At 41.6% G+C, this 21,153-nt stretch overlaps 1 protein-coding gene across 2 annotated transcripts in view; it reads left to right on the forward strand.

The window, feature by feature from the left end:
• The first annotated feature begins 10,134 nt into the window (after positions 1-10,134).
• Positions 10,135-21,153, forward strand: part of DBP1 (DNA-binding protein phosphatase 1) — a 46,761-nt gene continuing 35,742 nt past the window's right edge. The window contains exon 1 of one of the 2 annotated variants that reach the window (XM_088958627.1): positions 10,135-10,616. In XM_088958627.1, the coding sequence (XP_088814753.1) occupies positions 10,470-10,616 (147 nt within the window). In that variant the 5' untranslated portion in view covers positions 10,135-10,469. The remainder of the gene's footprint in view (positions 10,617-21,153) is intronic. The other variant, XM_088958628.1, reaches the window with a different exon arrangement.

Raw genomic sequence — 21,153 nt, forward strand, 5'->3', positions numbered from 1 at the left:
GCAACAAAAATGTTGTACTACAAATTTGAAATTCCACCTACTGGAAAATGATCGGAGTGGCCAAATTAAACTTCTGGTCAGCAGGTATTTAGTTTCATTAATCTGCATCAACTGGCAATATCTTTTACATGAAACTCTGTAACTATCTTCAAGGAGACTCGACGTCGACGACTCGACGCTAATCACCCACGACCTTCCGCTATAAATGTATGCGGCGTATTGGCTAACTATATACACTAGAGAGTTTGATTTATTTACATTGTATAACAATTATTGGTATTATTGGCTTTAACTATGACCTTCACCGGCGGTGCAGCAACCCGAGAAAGACGGACGGTTTCAGACCTGTGGAACAGCATCTTATATATATTTCGAAAATATCACTTCTCAATATCATTTACCAATCATATATTCACAGAGGTGTAAACGGATACAATTCGAATGGGATCAGTCAATATATCCGATTAAAAAATTTGATATTCGATGATATCAAAAATTAATATTCAAATTCAAATCTGGTTAAATATTCGAACATTTGATTCGAATCAAATTCAACTAATTAATTATTTTAGGTATTTAATAAATATTTTATTTATATAAAGTATATAAATAATAAATTATTTATACAATTTAATTATTATATTTATAAATTATATAATACATTTAAAAAATTATATATTATATATAAGAATTAAATAATCGGTTGACTTTGAATATTTATCGAATCGCATCAGGTCATATTTGAATTCGAATCCATTTAGCTATTCAGTATGAATAGGATATTCAAATTTGACCGATTAAATATTCGAATTATCCGAATTTTCAAATACCGTTGACACCCCTATATATATATTCTAATCATATACATTCATATTTTTGGCTTATTAAGAAATATATATACATTCAATTATGTTGGATATTGAAACTCTGACCTTTCTGTCAAGGTTTAAGGTTTTTTAGGATTTAAGATTTAGGATTTTATCAACAACATATTTTAATTTTTATCTGAAGCCTCTCTGTGTTTGTCTTGATATTTGGTTTGTCATTATCTTGCTCTTTGGTTGGAAACTTTGAACCCAGTGGCAGCTTTTTCTTCATCATTTTCAGTTGGGCACGGAAATTCTCGTCTTAGATCTAAGTTTTGTATTCAGATAAAACATAACCCGCTTACTGAAAGTGATTTCAACACCTTTCATCCGGCAGCCTGCGCCTCTACAAAATCTTCCTTTGTATGGGTAGAGAAGAAGTTGGTATCCAAAAAAAAGTTTGAAAGTGATTTCAAATATATTTTAGGCAGAGAGCAACAAATGAAAAGATGATCAGCATTTCTCAGGGAATAAATTTTTTTTTTTGGTAAAAATAAAAAGGAAAACTTTCATTAGAGAAACGGGCCGAAGCCAAGAACCAGAGAACATCAGAAAAAACTAAAAAAGGAAGATAAAACTAACAAAGTAAAAGAAAGAAACACAAAAACAACATAACTAAACTAAGCGCAAACTAAATAAGGTAAGCAAAGTCTTCTAAGATAGAGGTTCTTAGCCAACAAGGACAAGCATCAGTCCAAGATTTAGATTGCTAATGGCCTCTCTCTTAGGCAGTGTTTGGTTTGAAGGAAAAATTAGGAAAAGGAAAGGAACAATAGGGGAACCTTTACAAATCCTGTATAAATTTCCCTACCTTTCCCTTCAAACCAAACAAGCCATTGGCCCCTCCCATCCCTCAAAGTCCTAAAAAATGAGGGATAAGAGGGGCTAAGGGAGCAAGGGACTCAACTGACCAGATTATTATCTAACACATTGTTGAAAGAATACAGTTTTTTGGCAATCCTAAAGATTCATATCCCAATTCCCAGATGACTTTTATATGATCTCTAATGCCTATTTTGGAGTGACGTTCCTTCATATGGACCTCCACATTCTACAATTTAGTACTTAATAGTTCTTGATGAAGGAAGATTTGGCCCGACCGCACAGTTATGCGACACGTGACAGAAACAACAGCTTGGCAAAAGGGCCAAGCCTAAGCCGTGAACAAGGGGACACCAGCGGGCCGAACTCCCTACGGGGGGCCCGAACTCACCATTGGCCCAAAACCAGAGTAATCCGAACTGGCCAATCTTGTAACAACTCGGGATATACCTCGCCGAACTGGCCGACCTTGTAACAGCTCGGGATATACCTCGCCGAACTGGTCGACCTTGTAACAGCTCAGGATATACCTCGCCGAACTGGCCAACCTTGTAACAGCTCGGGACATACCTCGCCGAACTGGCCAACCTTGTAACAGGTCGGGATATACCTCGCCGAACTGGCCAACCTTGTAACAGTTCGGGATACACCTCGCCGAACTGACCTGCCCTATAGAGACCTCTGAACTCAAGACTTCGCCTCGCTCACCACTCCGCATCACCTTATGGGCACCAAAACCAAACAAGTCGTACCATGCCTGACACTGAGGAAGTCCGTGCCCGAGGGCGCCGCACCTGACTGACTTGGGATCTAACGCTTGGTGGCCGCACTCTAAACGGCCACCTGCCATTGTCACTGACATCGCCATCTCCAGTTAGAGAGACGGTTAGGCAGTGACGGATCGGTCCCAACAGAAAGGACGACGGCCGAATTGACAAGCGCAAGGGTAATCATACCCGACCTGACAAGGGCCTTGGAGCGAGTGCGCGAAGTGATTATAAGAGCCCCCTGCCCCCCAACAAAGAAGGTATGCAAACTTTTGCGCTATCTGGTGTTATCTTGCTTTTAAAGGATTCTAACTTGAGCTTCGGAGCCGCTACACCGGGTTCCCCCCCCCCCAGAGCTTCCTCATCTCCTCCGTTTCAGGTTCCCTGCTACCCCATTCAGAAGCAAGGTCGTTGACAGCTAAGACCGGCCGGATCGCACTTCATCAATTGGCGTCGTCTATGGGAAACGCTTCAAAAAGCCTCCCTCCAAACTTTCATAACCCCTTTTCTTCAAAAAACCCAACACTCATGGCCTCCTCCAGCAATGCCGGACGTGGCACGGAGACAAACACCACCGGGGAACAACTTCAAGTCCCCGTGGTGTGCGTTGGACAGTTCACCATCCCCCTTTCGGTGGATGGGATCCCCAGCTTGAACGCGCCACAAGCAGTGGCGCCCGTAAATCTTCCTACCACAAGCATCCCCTTTCTTCCCCCTATTGAGACAACCTTTACTGAACCGACTGCCGTCCCCCTGGAAGCCAGCCAAAACCGGTTGGACAACCTGATGCAGTGCATGCGGGCAATGCAAGCCCAAATGCAACAGTTCCAGCAGCACCAGCTTCACCAGCACCAAGTACTACACAACATCTCCCAGTATCACTATCAACAGCAGTTCCCCCAACTACCGCTGAACCAACCACTACTTCCACCTCGCCACCTCGCTCCGAGGTCGGTCAAGGCCTCCCCGCAGGATGGACACCCCCACCAGGCGAAGGCCTCTCGGCCCCAAAACCCCCCTAACAGTCAGGCCTCGTCGCCAGGCCGAAGAGAGAAAAATATCATCCCCGCCTCGCAACTCGCAGGCAGGTCGGGAACCTCGCCTGCGAGGTCGGCACCCTGGTGGTGCTCCAAGCCCGAGTTCCCGCTCACAGAAAACCGATTCGGCGCCCTAGCGGCAGACTACCAGCATTCCAGGCCCATCAAGCTCGGTAACACGGAGGCCAGCAGCGCCAGCACAAGGCCCACTCAACAACGAATGCGCCGGCAAAGTCACCGAACTGCCACTCGTGTCTTGTCAGAGCTCAGAGTCAAAGAGATGAGCTCGGACGAGGTAGGAGTTGCCCCGACTCTCTCGGTTCCTTCCCCTCTCACATCAGAACTCCTGGCGGTCCCCTTACCCAGAAATTTCAAGCTCCCACCTCTGGACAAGTATGATGGGTCCTTCGACCCCAACGACCACGTTGACGCTTTCCCGTCCCAAATGCACATCGCTAGGGCCAGCGAATCGTGCATGTGCGTGGCCTTCGCCACCACCCTCAGGGGAGTAGCTCGCACTTGGTACAGGAACCTGGCCCCCGGGTCGATAAAGTGCTGGGCCCACGTATGAGCGGACCTAGAGTGAGCAGGAGTACTTGAGTATGCAGGAGCGCCCGTATGAGTGGTCTCAGCGTAAGGCGCCTCGACAGTTTCATGCATCGGTGGAGTCACTTCGGGCTCCCTGGGCAGATCCTCCAACGTGTGGTCTGGAACTTGGGGCTCCTCATCTAGGGGCAGCTCGGTACAAGTTCGCTTGGCGACCCACTTCCTCCTCTTCATACCTTGGAACAGACGCCCCCCACGAGTTCTCTCCGCGTCCATCACACCTGCAGAAACTAGTTCGACATCAGAAAAAATGAAAGAACAAAGCAAGCAAGAAAACCGCATAGCTAGAAACCTACCCGAACTCAAGCCAGTCGCAATAAGCTTGGCCTCCGTTAAGTAGTGATGGCACTTTAAACCTTGTCGTGCCCATTGTCGGAGGCCCTTCACCGTCTCTTTATCGAGAATAACACCTGAATCAGGAGCGGCCTCACCCCACCCTGTCTGAAAGGGCCATCCTTGTGCACTTCGCACACCGAAGTAGTCCCGCTTCCACGCCGGGACCTTATTAGGAAAATCGTGCAGAAGCTTAAAACCCTGGCGAGGAGAAAGGTAATACGCCCGTCTTCCCCCAGGAAGAGAACCCGCCTGTCTCTTGAGCATCAAGATGGAGGAGAATATCTCTAAGTCCAAGGGGAAATTCTGTTCACAAAAAAGGGAAACTGTCCCCACCAGGTTCCGAATAGAGTTCGGATGAAGTTGGCCAATGGTGACACCGAAGTGGTTTATACGATAAGGGGGTGGAAAGGAAGTCGCAACCCCGCAGCGAGCTGCTCTCGAAAAATCACGATCTCATCAGGACCGTGTTCCCAAGGAAAGCTACCCGAAGGAATAAAATATGTATACCCCCCAGAAAGGTTGTAAGACATAAGTACAGATTGAAGCCCCTCATGCGTCATGGTCTAGGGACCAAACCTGTCTAGCATCCGACCTCGGCGAGAGGTAGACGCCAAACTGCCCAAAGCGGCTCGGCCTACTGGTTCTTAGTCCTCGAGTTCCACCTCAGGACCACTGAGGCAGTTGGGGGACACGACTCGGTTGGTAGAACCTACGTCGGCCCTACTTGAAGAGTCGTTTGAGCTATCAAAGCTAGACATCGAGGAAAAGGTGGATTCAGGAAGGTACTCACCGGAAGAAAGTTTTGAAGGCTCCGGAGACGGGAACAAGCCAAAGAACCTTGAAGGCTATGTAACCAGCCTTGACACGAGCTGGAAAAAACTTGAACGCGAGCTCAGTAGACAAACCACAGAAGTGACAAATCGACTGCGATCCCCCACTATTTATAGCTACAGTAACCAAGAATCGACCATGCAGATCAAAGACGATCCGACGGCCCACGTTTTCATTGACCGCACGTCCCATAAGGTCGAGACGTGATTGGCGCACGTCTTTCCAAAAAGAGTGAAACGTCAGCGCACGCCTTCTTGAAACCGACGTCGCACCGACACACGTCTTTTCGAAACTGACAGCGCCGCACGTCTCCCTGACAGCCGCCCGCGCACGTACAGCAGTGGCACGCCTTTTTGAATGACCCGCTGTCACGTCCCAGCGGCGCGAATTTTTGAAATTTAAAATGCGCGCTGTCAGAACCATCAGCATTTATGAGTAGGCACGTTTCCAGCCTTCTCGGAAATCGAAGAACCCTAGCAAAAGCAACTCGCGCAGTCAAGATTCGAAGAACGGAACAAATCCACCTACTACCTCGCGAAACTCCCCACACCAGGGCAAGACCCTTGACGCGAGGAGTGGGGGGCAATTGATAAAGGAAGATTTGGACCGACCTCACAGTTATGCGACACGTGGCAGAAACAACAGCTTGGCAAAAGAGCCAAGCCTAAGGCATGAACAAGGGGACACCAGCAGACCAAAGTCCCTACGGGGGGCCCGAACTCACCCTTGGCCCAAAACCAGAGTAATCCGAACTGGCCAACCTTGTAACAGCTCGGGATATACCTCGCCGAACTGACCAACGTTGTAACAGCTCGGGATATACCTCGCCGAACTGGCCAACTTCGTAACAGCTCGGGATACACCTCGCCAAACTAACTTGCCCTATAGATACCTCCGAACTCAAGACTTTGCCTCGCTCACCACTCCGCATCACCTTCTGGGCACCAAAACCAAACAAGTCGTACCTTGCCTGACACTGAGGAAGTCCGTGCCTAAGGGCACCGCACCTGACTAACTTGGGATTTGACGCTTGGCAGCCGCACTCTAAACGGCCACCTGCCACCGCCACTAACACTGCCATCTCCAGTTAGAGAGACGGTTAGGCAGTGACGATTCTGTCCCAGCAGAAAGGACGACGGCCGAATTGACAAGCGCAAGGGTAATCATACCCGGCCTGACAAGGGCCTCGGAGCGAGTGCGCGAAGTGATTATAAGAGCCCCCTGCCCCCCAACAAAGAAGGTATGCAAACTTTTGCGCTATCTGGTGTTATCTTGCTTTTGAAGGATTATAACTTGAGCTTCGGAGCCGCTACACCGGGTTCCCCTCGGAGTTTCCTCATCTCCTCCGTTTCAGGTTCCCTGCTACTCAGTTCATAAGCAAAGTCGTTGACAATTAAGATCGGCTGGATCGCGCTTCATCAGGTACCTTCCTGTAATTTCCCCTCTCTTTCCTCACTTTTTTTTTCCCTCAGTAAGGGTATAAGCCAATTGCACCTACTTCTCTTTCTTTGTTTTTTTTTTTCTTATTAAAAATTTCTTTTTTGATATTATTTGCTATTTATTTTTTATTTTTCCCATCCATACTTTTGCAAATGAGTTTCTAAGTTTTTTTTTTTCTCTTATCCAACATTACTTTGAAAACATTGCTAGATTTTTTTGACAAACAAAATCTCAACATTTAGTTTGCAAAATGCCTTAAAATGAAATATAATGAATTTGGTACGTGACAAAATCAAACATTGTGTTTAATGTGAAAATGATGGAAAAAAAATTAAAAGTGTAATGACTAGAAAAACGAGGATGGAGGGTGATAGTCATTTGTTTATTTTTTTCCTTTTAAAAATGTTGGAATATATTTTCTTCCTAAATGAAGAATCAGTACTTATTGCCCTATTTTTTTAGTGAACAGAATAATCAAATAGTAAAATATTTGAGGTTATAATAAATCAGGTACCCAATTTGAAGAATGTACACTGTATTGGGCTGCATTGAAATTTTAACAAATTTTCAATTTGAGCCCGCCCAAATTGCACCCTTAATCACCATCACCAGGGGTGGCAGTTATGGGTTTGGGGGATGGGTATCCCCTTTGAGTAGCCAGATAAAATAATAAAAAACCACTAACATATAACATGTGTTGAGCGCAAATATATAAAATGGAAATCATGTTTCAACTTGAAATATACAAGATAATATTATGACATTTTTAAGAAATGCATAATGGTTTCAATTTAGCATTTCATCATCATCAACGTCCGTTTGGTTCGAATGAATAGGAGCCTATTTAATATCACAAAATATTAAATAGAAACTACTTGGTCTCAATGGTATGTTTTTTTTTTTTTGGGTACCTAGAGAATGCAAAACAAAAATGTATTGTAGAAAAGTTGGCTTCAAAAAAGAAAAAGACACCCCAAAAAAGTTGTAGTCGCATAAAAACGTTTTAACAAAGAAAGTAAAGACAATTATTCATAAAATTCAAAATTCATACTGGATATATATATATATATATATATATTGGTAGGCATGGATAAACGATTAGATATAAAAAAAAAATTAATAGACTATAAAATGCCAAACATTTCACATATCACAAAATTTGCAATTCAAGGAGGCCAAACAAGGCTCATTTCACATATAAACCAAACATAACCACCCATTTAGTTACACATACACACATGGGCGGAGCTAGGGGGACCGCCATGGCCCCCCATGGTCCAAAAACCCACCACCTATTAGTACAATTTTTTTATGTAAATTCCCTCCTCTCCCACTCTCCAATCCAATGGTTGGTGAGTTTAGATCTGCATCCCACAAAGGGGTGCCCCGAAATGCTTCATAGCACATTTCTACCGTGTATTGGAAACATTTCCCGATGATGACATTATCAGTTCTAGTACTATCATCGGGAGATATTCTCAATACACGACGGGAATGTTCTATAGGACCATTGTGGTGTGCAGATGTGAACTCATGATTGGCCTTCCTATGAGACCATTTATATTCATTCGCTCTCTCCCTAATCCACTTTAAATTTTGCCCCCCCCCCCCCTTCATGAAAATTTATTGGCTCCACCCATGCATTCACATGCACACACAATAAGTCGTAAGTTCAAACACTTAATTTGATACCAGAAGCGACTGAACTGAATGACCTATTGGTTTGTCTTCACATAAAATAAAATTGTTAAAGAGGATATGAGCTTCTTAATGATTCCTATGCCCTCACATATGAGTGTTTGTTTTTTTATTTTGCTTTGAGTTTCATTTATCTTCTTGTTTATACCATTTTATCTTGTAGCACAAGATGTGTTATTACATTAATCCAAGGGTTTTAAAATTGGATCAGATGGGGAACTGTTCTGGGTTCGGTTCCCGGGTTGAATGGTCCAAACGGATAGAAAGTTTAAAAAATCCAATAAATGTCTAAAAAGCCATTTTTGGGTCAAACGGTTTGACTGCCTGGATAACGGTTTTAAAGTTAAACGGAACTGGTCAGGTGACCACTTCCCAGTTTTTTGATCTGACTGTCCAGTCCGATCCTGTTTTGAAAACATTGCATTAATCCAGGTTCTGTTTGGGAAGAATGCGAATGACAGTTCCATACATACTTATAGACGAAATAGTTCAATTTTGCATGCATTTAATAAAATACGTTTATGTATTGAAGATGACAGCCATCATAATTTTCAAGATACGTTTATTAAAAATGAGAGCAAAGTTTGTAATAAAAAGAATAGATGTAAACTTTGCATTCAAAGCTGATCGATGTAAAAAAAAGATACCAATTTTACACTCAAAGTTGACTGATGTAAAAATGTATCAATAAAAAGTTGACTGATGTAAATGAAGATGAATTTTAATATTCTGGTTCATATTTGTATCGTACCAACCAAAGACCACTTAGTAAGACCGTAAGAAAAGAAAACTTATCAATGCAAAATTAGAACAACTTTGTATTTTACCTAAATTTGCACCCTTCAGAAACGGAGCCAAAGCAAAAATACATTCAGTAGCTACTACTTCATTTTTTGATAGAAATCAAGAGGGGCTACACAAGACAAGGGGTAACGCGTCCCTATAAATCAAACTTATTAATACAAGCTAGATTCCAAGGAATATCACTAAGATTGAGATTTACTGTACCTGTAAGGACGAAAAGGTTTGATTGGCGAGCCAATCTGCCACTTGATTAACTTCCTAATAGACATAATTGTAAACCAAATATTCGTTTGTTCGATTCTTCAAATCCAAACCATTCCATCATCATCGATATTTTGAAGGTTTGAGGGGGGGTCGATGAATCATTTCAGATAAGAAATCATGATAAAGAATGGTTTGGGAAATTCATTGCCAAGTTGTGGGCTTTCCACGCAGCCCAACCTTTTGCCAAGTTGATTGTTGTAAAACCTAAGTGATAAGCGTTGTAATCTACCACTTCACTCATGAAATTCCTAATTATGACTAGGACTCACACAACCCATTATTTAGTTGGGATGCATCAAAATTAATTTTGATGGAATCAATTTTTAGAATTTGCCACAACATATTTACAATCGACCCCGTTAATATTCAATTTGGTTTCATAATATTCCGAAAAGGCTGATAGAATTCTTTTAATCACCAATTGAATGGGCCGATATCAAACGGTAGCTACTGGCTACTACTTCACAGTTATCAAACGGCCGCTCAGTTTTAAATTGGGAAGAAAAGGACACACCAACGGTGCACCAAGGATTAACCCTTTATTTGGCGCGCTTTGTAGGTGGTTTTGCATCGGATCTCAAGGATGGTAATCCAACGGTGCAAAAGAGTCAACAACAGTATGGTACACTAACCTACCTCTAAGATCGACTGTGTAAGAACAGAGCAGAAAAAGAAGACCGAATCCAGGTGGGAACCACAAACGTACGTGAGTACATCTCTCACCCTCTCTCTCGTTCTCTCTGTGCCTGCCTGAAATCGACGGAGAAACAGAGGACTCGTCTTCGACTTGTCTCCGCAAAACCCTAAAACGTGTCGTCCGCAAATTATTGCCCACACTTACAATGCAGCGTTACAAGCTCCGAACCCTAGAAGAATTTCGCTAAAATCGTGCTTAAAAACCCTAGAACAACAAAATTCGTAGAGCAGTTCGAGCTCATTTCCTCGTTTTCAATTAACAGTTGGTGGTTCGTAGCGAAGAGTGCAAATGGTCGATAGTAATGGAGGGAAGTAAGGGCGGGGAGCAAAATGGCAGCTCTAGCGAGAGTCGGCCTCCAAATCCTCTTGCTGGAGCTTATCGTCAGTGTCTTAGCAGTAACCGTATCGCATCGGCTTGCAAAAAGTCGCTTGTTCGCCATCCATCTCTTGTAAGTTCCTTTCAAAGCGTCTGTTTTCCCAATTACTGGGTTTCGTTGCAGTTTGCTTCTTATGGGCGGAGATCAGCTTAATTCATTTTATTTGTTGTTCTTATTTCGGACCCTTTCGAATTTTAGCTTGAAATCATGCGCACTTACAAGGTTCCGAGTTCGTACTTGTAAAACAAAGAGTGGTTGGGTCCCTCCATTGTTGTTATCCTCATAATTGATTCCATCTTAGCTAGTCATGAATGATTTGACTTTCTTGTGCTAAGAAGTAATGAAAATCCTAAAAGGACCCTTGCTTTGTTATGTGATTACTATAAAAAATCCAGATCATTGATGATCTCATTTTGTCTGTTGAAATCTACTTAATTAAAAGTTTACTCCGGTTCACTTTAAGAAATTGATTTGGTTTTTATCAATTTACAGTCTGACAAAATGTCTTTATCGAAGTAGCCGCTAGAACAAGTCTTCTGGTACAGTTTTTCCATCATGATATTTCAGGCCCAGTAGCGTCAAACATATCAAATCTTGGATCATAGGGGACCTTGATACAGAAAAGGTGATAAGACATCGCTTTAAAGAAAGAGCAGCCAAGGACAAAACCAAAATCAACCCTCATCAAAGTCTAAAACGACCGCCCCCAAGACCAAAACTCGCCTCAACACACTAATGCAAAGATTGGCAACCCGTAAAATCCAAACGATCAGCCCAACCCCCCACTCCAGGAGATCCTATTCTAAAGAATCTACCGACCTATCAACCCACCATTTTCAAGTAATTCCTCTTCCATCTCCACTTCAGCTCCAATGCCAATTTTGTCAATATCATCATCCCTTTCTGTTCTCCAACTATCGAAATGCTTTTCTTGCAAGTTCCTCTCTGCTTGATGTTGTTTTAAAAGCACAATGCATCATAAAAGTGCAAGGCCTTTTAATGCCCAAGGCACAAGGTGAGGTGCACACAGTTTCAAAGCATGGAGAAAATTTTGGAAAAAAGAAAAAAGAAAAGAAAAAGAGAAACAATAATACATAAAAATGTAAAATTGAAATTTAAAAGAAACTAACTGTTTGACTAATTTTGGGAGTGTCTATTCAAAGAAACACTTATTTTGGGCTGGGACCACACGAATAAGCACTTACTTGTGTTTGGGAATAAGCCCAAATAAGTACTTATTCCTGAAAATAAGCACCTATCCAAGAAGCTCAAATTTGGAGCTTATTTTTAAGCACATATTCAGTAAGTGCTTATTTTCTTATTTTGAGATTATCTTTAAGCGCTTATTTCCTTTCTGGTCTGTCTTGGCCCGCCACATCATTTTAAAAATACCTATACTACCCCTGTTTGAAATAAATGCTTTTTCACTAAATACCCATGTGCACCTATTAGGATAGTCACCTATCTAGCAAGCACTTATTTATCAAATAAGCACCCCCAAACATGGGCTTAGAAAACCAATTAGCTCAAATTAAAATACATGAACATAACAGATTCAAAGTTACATTGTAGAAATGAAAGCAAACACATGTGGTTTGTACTAAAGTCCTTCAAGCACTCAAGAATTCAATCATGTGAAACTCTTAAAAGGATTCTTTCCTTCCATATTCTCTGTCTCCTTGTATGAAAAAGAGGTTGTCTCAAAATTTCTCCCCTTTGGCAACCCCTGTGGCACCAAACCGGGACTTTGGATTCTGTAGAGGATTAAGGGATAAAGAAATTGATTGATTACCTAACTTGTTCGGCCTCCTTAGTAAGGTTTGTTTGGACCCCTTTGAGCTAGATAAATAGGTTTGGGCTCCTCAGCCTAAATGGATTTTCTCTTGTGCTTCTTTCTTTAAGTTCCTTTGCCAATCTTCTCACCTTTAGGGTTTCCTTTCTAAGGAAGTTTGGTGCAAGCTATTCCTCCTAAGATTATAGCTTTTTGTTAGGAAGCATTTTATGGGAAAATAAACACTTGGGATAACTTACAAAAGAGAAGACCTTCCCTTTGTATTTCGCCTAATTGATGTATCCTTCGTAGGTCTCATGGTGAGGATTGCTACCACTTACTAATTTCCTGCTCTTTTACGATGGAGTTATGGGTTTGTCTCTTCTCATTGTTTGGGTGCAGGTGGAATATGCCAGCAGAATTAAGCATTGCCCTTTAACCCTTCTTTCTTCTTCCTGCCTAGGAAAAGAGGAAGGATTATGTGGAGATGTGCCAAGGCAGTTTTGATTTGGACAATTTGGGAAGGAATGAATGCTAGAATTTTCCAATAATAGGAGAGAAGTTAAGCTTTAAAGGAGTTGTGTGCTGACTAGGGTAATACACTGGTTAAATACTTTGGAGTTATTTCACCATTTCTCCTTTAATGATATTTGGGGGAATTGGTAAGTACTAGCTATCTGTTCGTCTTTAAAAGATTAGGGTATTGGCAAGTTGGGTAACCCTGTTTGGAGGTTCTTTGAAGCTGAATTTCGATGCGAGTAGTCAAGGCAGCCCTGGTCCCTCTGGAGTGGGAGGTGCCTTCAGAAATGAATTGGGTGAGGTTGTATTACTCTACTCAAGTTCTTTGGGGTTCGGGGACTCTACTAGGGCAGAATTACTAGCTTCCCTACAAGGGGTGCAGTTTGCAAGTCAATTAGGTGTGGAGCAACCATTGATTGAAGGGGATTCTATGGTGGTGGTGTGGTTGAAGAACCTAGAGCAAGCTGTATGGTGGTATGAGAATGAAATGTAGAAATTTAAGTGGCTGACACGAAATATGTATGTGCCAATACAGTGGGGGGGGGGGAGATCGGCGAACACTTTGGTTGATTGGCTAGCCCAGCAATGGAATAATTGTTTTGGGCTCAGTTGTAATATAATGTTTATTCCTTTTGTAACCTGATTGGGATAGGCTGTGGCTTGTGCCTTTCCAAGGGATGCTTGTATCAGCTTGGTTCTCCAACTTTTTTCATTACTCGTCAAAGAAAAAAAAATCAATCATGTGAAGCTTTTTGTTTATTTATCTCATAGTTGCATTACTTCAAATATCTGGTGGGGTGTTAAACATCTTACATTCCAAATCCTAGGCGATCTGCCTTCCACCTCCATAAATGCCCTTGAAGCAAAGCGTAAAGAAGTCCATGTGGATTGTGGGGTAGTTTTCCCAATCTAAATTTATGGCCTGTATACATAAAGAGATTAGTTTTGTAATTAGCAACTAATGGTGGCTCTGGCTCAGTTGGTAAGTCTTCTGGCCAGTTGTAGCTGAGCCTTGGGATCAAATCCCGTTGTCACCAAGGTCGGGTAGGTTGTGGGTATGGGGGAGAATGAAATAGTAGTTGTCTTGTTGTTGCTTCTTTAATAGAAGCTTTTATGTTTGGGATTCTATTTGCAAGAACTAAGGCTTCAGGTATTTGAAAAGTATTTGTTTTGTTTATTTTATTTTATTTTGATAATTAACATAAAACTTTTATTAAAGAAAGCACCGTGCTGCTCACAGAAGCGGGCAGCAGGCCAATAAGTATAAGTCAGGACTTCCGGAAAAAGACCTTACATAATAATATGAATAAAATACAGCAGTGGAAAACAATCATCCTTTGTTTTAAAAGTTAATAGATCATTACTGGTGTAATAAAAGGTAATTTAGACGTTGACAAATAATTGTAAAGCTGTGAATCCAGACAAAATAGCAAAAAAAAAAAAACATTTTAATAAGGCACATGCTTGGATTGAAGCGCAAAGTGCATGAGGCACATGCCTAGGTGCACCAGGTTCTTACCTTTTGAAAGGGGTTGTGCTTGGGTTCAAGTGAGACACATGCCTTAAAATGCACCTCTCTTTTGTGCCTAGGGGTGCCTTTTCAAAGTGTCGTCTGTTTGGCTATGCATTATTGGCCTGGTTATTTACTTTTATTATTTGTCCTTATTGGGCCTTTGTGTTTTTTGTTCCTTTTGCTGCCACTAATCAGGGGAAGTCTTGTAGCTTTAAAATTAGAGTAAATTGCTGAAACCTCCCCAAGTTTGGTAATTGCAATTACCTACTCTGAATTTTCTGACACTGTTGCAAGTAGACCCCCTTCGCTAGAATCTGCTAACGAGAGGCACAAAAATGTCCAAAATAGCCATGCAATTACTATTGAGGCTGGTTTCTACAAAAAAAAAAAAACAATAAAAAAAGAGAATTTAAAGTTGCACCTTTACCTTTAAGCGATTGATATGAGGGAAAAATTGGAAAATAAATCAATTTTAGAAAAGAGATTTGAAGGGTTTGAGCTAGTGATTCATATGAAGAGAAAATTTGAAAAATAAACATTTTGGTGCCAAGTAAATGCATGGGTATTCTGGACATTTTTCATGCCCCTTGGTAGAGGATTTTAACAAAAAGGGGTCTACTTGCAACTATGCCACAAAGTTCAGGGAAGTTTCAACAACAACCAAAAACTTCAGAAGAGGTTTTAGCACTTTACCCACTTGAAAGAAGAAGAAGAAGAAGAACTGTTTACTGTATTATAGGTTTGAAGAGAAGAGAGAGAGAGAGAGAGAGAGAGAGAGAGAGAGGAGAAAAGAAAGAAGGGGTTCAATGTGAATAATCTTCTGCCCCATACATTCCTTTATTTATAGCTTTTAGGATCCTTACAAGAATAGGAAATAAACAAAAATTAGAAACAATAAGGCCAACCAGTCCAACTTAACAGAAATTAGAAACTTCTAATAACATAAATTAGAAACTAAAGAAATTAGAACTATTAAAAAGAAATTAGAAACTTCTAATAACAGAAATTAGAAACTAAAGAAATTAAAACTATTAAAAAGAAATTAGAAACTACTAATAAAAGAAATTAGAAACAACTAGGTGTGGGTATGAAACCACACACACTAGAGCCTGAGTGTGGGTATGGAACCCCACACTTGTGGCTAACCAACTATTTCTTCACTCCCCCTCAAGTTGGGAGTAGATATTTATCATGCTCAACTTGCGTAGATTTGTCTCCAATTTGCCTTTTGTGATTGCTTTGGTGAAGATATCAACTAACTGCATGTCTGAGGCAATGTAAGGAAGACATATTTTTTGGATTGTGGGCATTACTAATTTTAGTTTGATTATCACAATACAACATCGGAGGCTTCTCATAATCATCCTCCAACTCATTAAGCAAGGATTTCAGCCATAACACTTATGCAACACCATTGGCCATGGATTTGTATTCATCTTCTGCACTGGAGTGAGCAAAAACATTTTGTTTCTTGCTTTTCCAGGAAACAAGATTTCCCCCCACAAATGCACAATATTCAGAGGTAGACGTCCTATCATCAACACATCCAGCCCAATCCACATCCGTATACACTTCTATTTTCATATGACCATTATTCTTGAAGAGTATACCTCTCCCTTGGACATCTCTTTAAGTAGGCAATGATCCTTTCTAATACAAGGAGATGGGTGGTCGTAGGAGAATGCATGTATTGACTGACAACACTGACGGCATAAAAAATATCTGGTCGGGATAGATAGAGATAAAGAAGTTTCCCAACCAGCCTTTGGTACATAGCACTGTCCTCAAGTAGTTCTTCACTTTCTGCACTTATCTTATGGTTAGGCTCAATGGGAGTATCAACAGGTTTCACTCCTAACTTGCCAATTTCTTCCAATAAGTCCAGAACATACTTCCTTTGGGAGATGAAAATGCCATGCTTAGATTGAGCTACCTCAATTCCTAGGAAATAGTCTAACTTTCCTAGGTCTTTCACTTTAAATTCCTTGTGAAGGTGCTGTTTTAAGGGTTTCAATTTCACTAGTGTCACTTCCTATTATTACAATGTCATCTACATAGATTGTAAGTAGAGTCGTGGAATGACTTGTCTTCTTAAAGAAGAGGGTGTGATCTGACTGAGCCTGCATGTATCTGAATTTGTCCAAAGCCAGTCTAAACCTATTAAACCAAGCTCTTGGGGATTGTTTCAGCCTGTATAAGGCCTTCTTCAAAAGGCAAACTTTCTTTCTTGCTTCTGTACTATAAAAACCAGGGGGTAATTCCATGTATACTTCCTCTTGCAAGTCTCCGCTGAGGAAGGCATTTTTAACATCCAACTAAAATAGTGGCGTAGTTTGCAGCAATGGATAGAACTCTGATAGTGTTCATTTTTGCAATAGGTGCAAATGTTTCTGTATAGTCTATGCCATAAGTTTGTGTGAATCCCTTTGCAGCCAATCTGGCCTTATATCTCTCTATAGTACCATGAGCATTATATTTAACAGTAAACACCCATTTGCATCTAACAGGTTTCTTCCCTTCAGGCTGGTTAACTAGTTTCCATGTGTTGTTCTCGACAAGAGCATCCATCTCTACTTTCATTGCTTCCTTCCATTCAGGTATCAAAAGAGGTTTTTGCACTTTTTTGGGTATAGGAATAGAAAAAATAGATGCCAAGTAAGAAAGGCACTTGGAGATGCAATGGGCAATGGATGAGGTGCAACGATGCTTCCCTTTACGAATAGCAATTGGAAGATTAAGGCCATCTTTCGATGAAGACTGAACCTCTGTAACAGTGGGAGCAGTAGTAGTGTCTGGATCTAGAGCTGTAGAAGATGTTGGAATAGGCTTGGATTGCTGTTGAGTACGAGAATCAACCTGTGTCCACCACTTTCTGTGATACACCCTCAAATCTCTGCATTTTTGACAATCTTCTTTGCAACTCCCCCCAGTAATCAGGACAGGTAAATGAACTCTTGGAGCTGAAACTGAAATCCCTTCCTCACTATTCTCCCTTTGAGGAGAAGCCTTATGATAGTAGGGCATATCCTCAAAGAAGGTGACATCCATGGGCACAAAGCGCTTCCCTGAAACTGGCTCAGAATAGCAATATCCCTTTTGATTTTGTGCATACCCAAGGAAAATACACTTAGTGGCTTTGGGATCAAACTTGGAGCGATGAGGTCCAAGGGTTCGAACAAGACAAGTACACCCAAAAGTTTTGAGGGGAATAGTGAAAAGGTTCTTATTTGGATATAGAAGACTGAACGGGGTTTGCATGTTTAGGACCCGTGAAGGAACCCTGCTAATGGGGCATATGGCTGTACGGATTGCATCTCCCTAGAAGCGTATGGGAACATTGGAGTTGAGCATGATGCTTTTGGCTACCTCTAAAATATGTCTATTTTTCTCTCAGCAATCCCGTTTTGCTGAGGTGTGTGAGGACATGTGCTCTGATGAATGATCCCCATGATCAAGGAGATAGGATGCCAATGGTTTTGCAAAGTATTCATTGGCATTATCAGATCTAAGAATCTTGATCTTGGTTTCAAATTGAGTTAAGATCATCTGATGGAAAGCTTGGGCCAGAGAGGGGACCTCATCTCGAGAGTGCATAAGATAGACCCATGAAAAACGGGTATAGTTATCAACAAATAATAAGAAATATTTGCACCCCCCCATGGTGGGGGTATGGTAGGGCCCCCAAACATCGGTATGCACAATCTCAAAAGGAAGGTTGCTTCTTTTATTACTTAAAGGATAAGATGATCTACTATGTTTTGCTAGTTCACAACTTTCACATTTTAACCCAGACACTTCTACTGATTCAAACAAGTTTGGAAAAAGACTCTTTAAAGACCCAAAAGATAAATGACCTAAGCGGTTGTGCCAAAGCATAATCTTACTACAAGACTGAGAAACAAATAATTTCCTTGCTTCACTCTGCACCCCTTGTGAATGTTCTAGCAGGTAGACTCCATTCATCTCACGGCCAATCCTAATCACCTTCTTCGTTTCTAGATCCTGAAAAATACACTGATCAAGAAAAAAAGTTATCGAATAGTTTTGATTTTTAGTAATACTACTAACTGAAAGTAAGTTAGCACTAAGCTTGGGAACATGCAAAGCTGAGTATAGGGTGATGGTGTTAGTGTTCGGTCTGCCTGTTAGACTGATAATAGTCAAGGAAGAGAGAGAGAAGAGAGAAGGAGAGAAAGAGAGAGGAGAAGAGCAGAAGAGAAACAAGGAGAAAAGATTCTGGTTCGAATGAGAGAAAAAGCACACTCTCCCATTCGACCAGATGTATTTTATATTACTAAAATAATGTGGAAAAGTGACATATGCCCCTACTTAAGTTAGGGACATTAAATCTAACATAAACTTACACATCTTCACCTAAACACAAGCACAAAGACAAAAATACCCCTACATACTCGACACTAACACCCCCCCTCAAGCTAGAGAGTATATATCATATAATCCCAGCTTGTTACATATGTAGTCTACTCTCCCCCGATTCAACCCTTTATTTAACAAACTTGCCCACTAGTTCCTTGTGTTGACATATGCAGTGTCTATCACTCCACTCAGCACTTTCTCTCTAACAAAGTGACAATCAACCTCTATATGTTTGGTTCTCTCATGAAACACCGGATTAGAAGAAATGTGAACTGCAGCCTGATTGTCACAGTAGAGCTTCATTGGAGTATCAACAATGTATCCCATCTTCTGTAGAAGGTTCCTTAGCCACACCATTTCACAAGTAGTATGTGCCATAGCTCTATATTCTGCCTCTGCACTGTTTCTTGCCACAACTGTCTGCTTCTTGCTTTTCCATGTCACCAGATTACCTCCAAGAAAAGTGCAATAGCCTGTGGTAGGTCTCCTATTAGATATAGAATTGGCCCAATCAGCATCAGTATATTCTTCTATTTCAAGTTTTCCACTACTTCTGTATATCAAACCGTGACCAGGAACCCCCTTTAAATACCTCACAATCCTTATAACCGCATTCCAATGTGGAACCAGAGGTTTCTGCATGAACTGACTTACCACACTAACTGTGAATGAAATGTCTGGACGAGTGATGGTTAGGTAGTTCAATTTACCTACCAGCCGCCGGTATCTACTAGGGTCTTCAAACACTTCACCCATTTCACTTCTTAGCTTAGTGTTTGTTTCCATAGGAGTTTCAGCTGGTTTAGCACCTAACAAACTTGTTTCTTCAAGCAAATCAAGAACATATTTCCTCTAACACAAGTTAATACCATGCTTGGACCTTGCTACTTCTATCCCCAAGAAATACTTCAATTTACCAAGGTCCTTTGTCTAAAAATGTTCCTGTAGAAAGATCTTCAACCTGTCAATGCCCATTTTATCATTATCGGTAATGACAATATCATCTACATACACCACTAATAGGATCTTCCCTGCCTGAGAGTCTGCCAAACCATGCTTGAGGAGACTGTTTAAGCCCATAAATGGCCTTCAGTAGTCGGCACACCTTACCATCCTCCCCCTGAGCAACAAACCCCGATGGTTGCTCCATATAAACCTCCTTGAGCATATCACCATGCAAGAAGGCATTATTGATATCAAGCTGATAGAGAGGCCAATCATACATCGCAGCAAGAGAAATCATAACACGGACTGAACCAATCTTAGCAGCCGGGGAGAAAGTCTTTGTATAACCAAATACCATAGGTTTGGGACTACCCTTTGGCAATCAATCTAGCTTTTAGCCACTCTACACTACCATCAGGTAAGTACTTAACCGTATAAACCCACTTACAACCAACTGCCTGCTTACTAGGAGGAAGAGTGGTGAGTTCCCATGTATGATTATGAGCCAGAGCTAAGAGTTCTTCCATCGCATGACACCATCCTGGAGAGGCAAGGGCTTCTTCGACATCCTTAGGTATAACAACAGAGGATAACAAAGAGATAAACTGGCGATGGGAAGTGGAAAAGATGAGTCAGTGAAACATAATTAGAAATAGGATGAAGGGTACAACTACGCTTACCTTTTCGCAAGGCAATGGGAAGATCAAGATCAGATACTGGGGTTGGGGCTGGTGTGGTAACAACTGTCGGATCTGTCGATGATGATGAAGCTGGAGGAGGTGCTGGTACACGTGGGAAATGTGTATACAGGTGATGGATCGATGGCCGTTCAACAGGTGGTAGCACCAGAGGCAAAAACTTGGTCATTGCGGGAACAAGGGGAACAGAGTCTACAACTGGAAGAGGAAGGGGAGGAGGTGATGGGGTGGAAGAAACATCACTGGACCCCAAGAAGAATGGAGTAGACTCAAAGAAAGTAAGATCAGCACATACAAAGGAACGTCGAGAGCTAGGGTGATAACACTTATACCATTTTTGAGTTTGGGAATAGTCAAGGAAGATGCACTTAATAGACCGTGCATCTAACTTGTCCATTCCTGGCCCCAGATTATGAACAAAACAAACACATCCAAAAACTCGAGGAGAGAGAGGAAACAGAGACAAGGTAGGAAACAATGTGGTGAATGGGGAATGACCATCAAGGATAGACGCGGGCATCTGGTTAACCAAGAAGCAGGAAGTAAGCACAGCATCACTCCAAAAGGATTTGGGAACATTCATGTGATGCATGGGGGATCGAGTTATTTCCAAGAGGTGACGATTCTTTCTCTTAGCCACCCCATTTTGTTGTGTGGTGTAGGTACATGAAGTTTGATGGATAATGCCATGTTGGTCTAGGTTGTTTTGAAATGATGAAGAGAGATATTCACGACCATTATCAGAACGAAATATTTTAACGTGAACACCAAATTGGTTGCGAATCT

Source organism: Nelumbo lutea, chromosome 8, assembly GCF_056320005.1.
Source record: "Nelumbo lutea isolate HS-2025 chromosome 8, American lotus-T2T, whole genome shotgun sequence".
NCBI lineage: Eukaryota > Viridiplantae > Streptophyta > Magnoliopsida > Proteales > Nelumbonaceae > Nelumbo > Nelumbo lutea.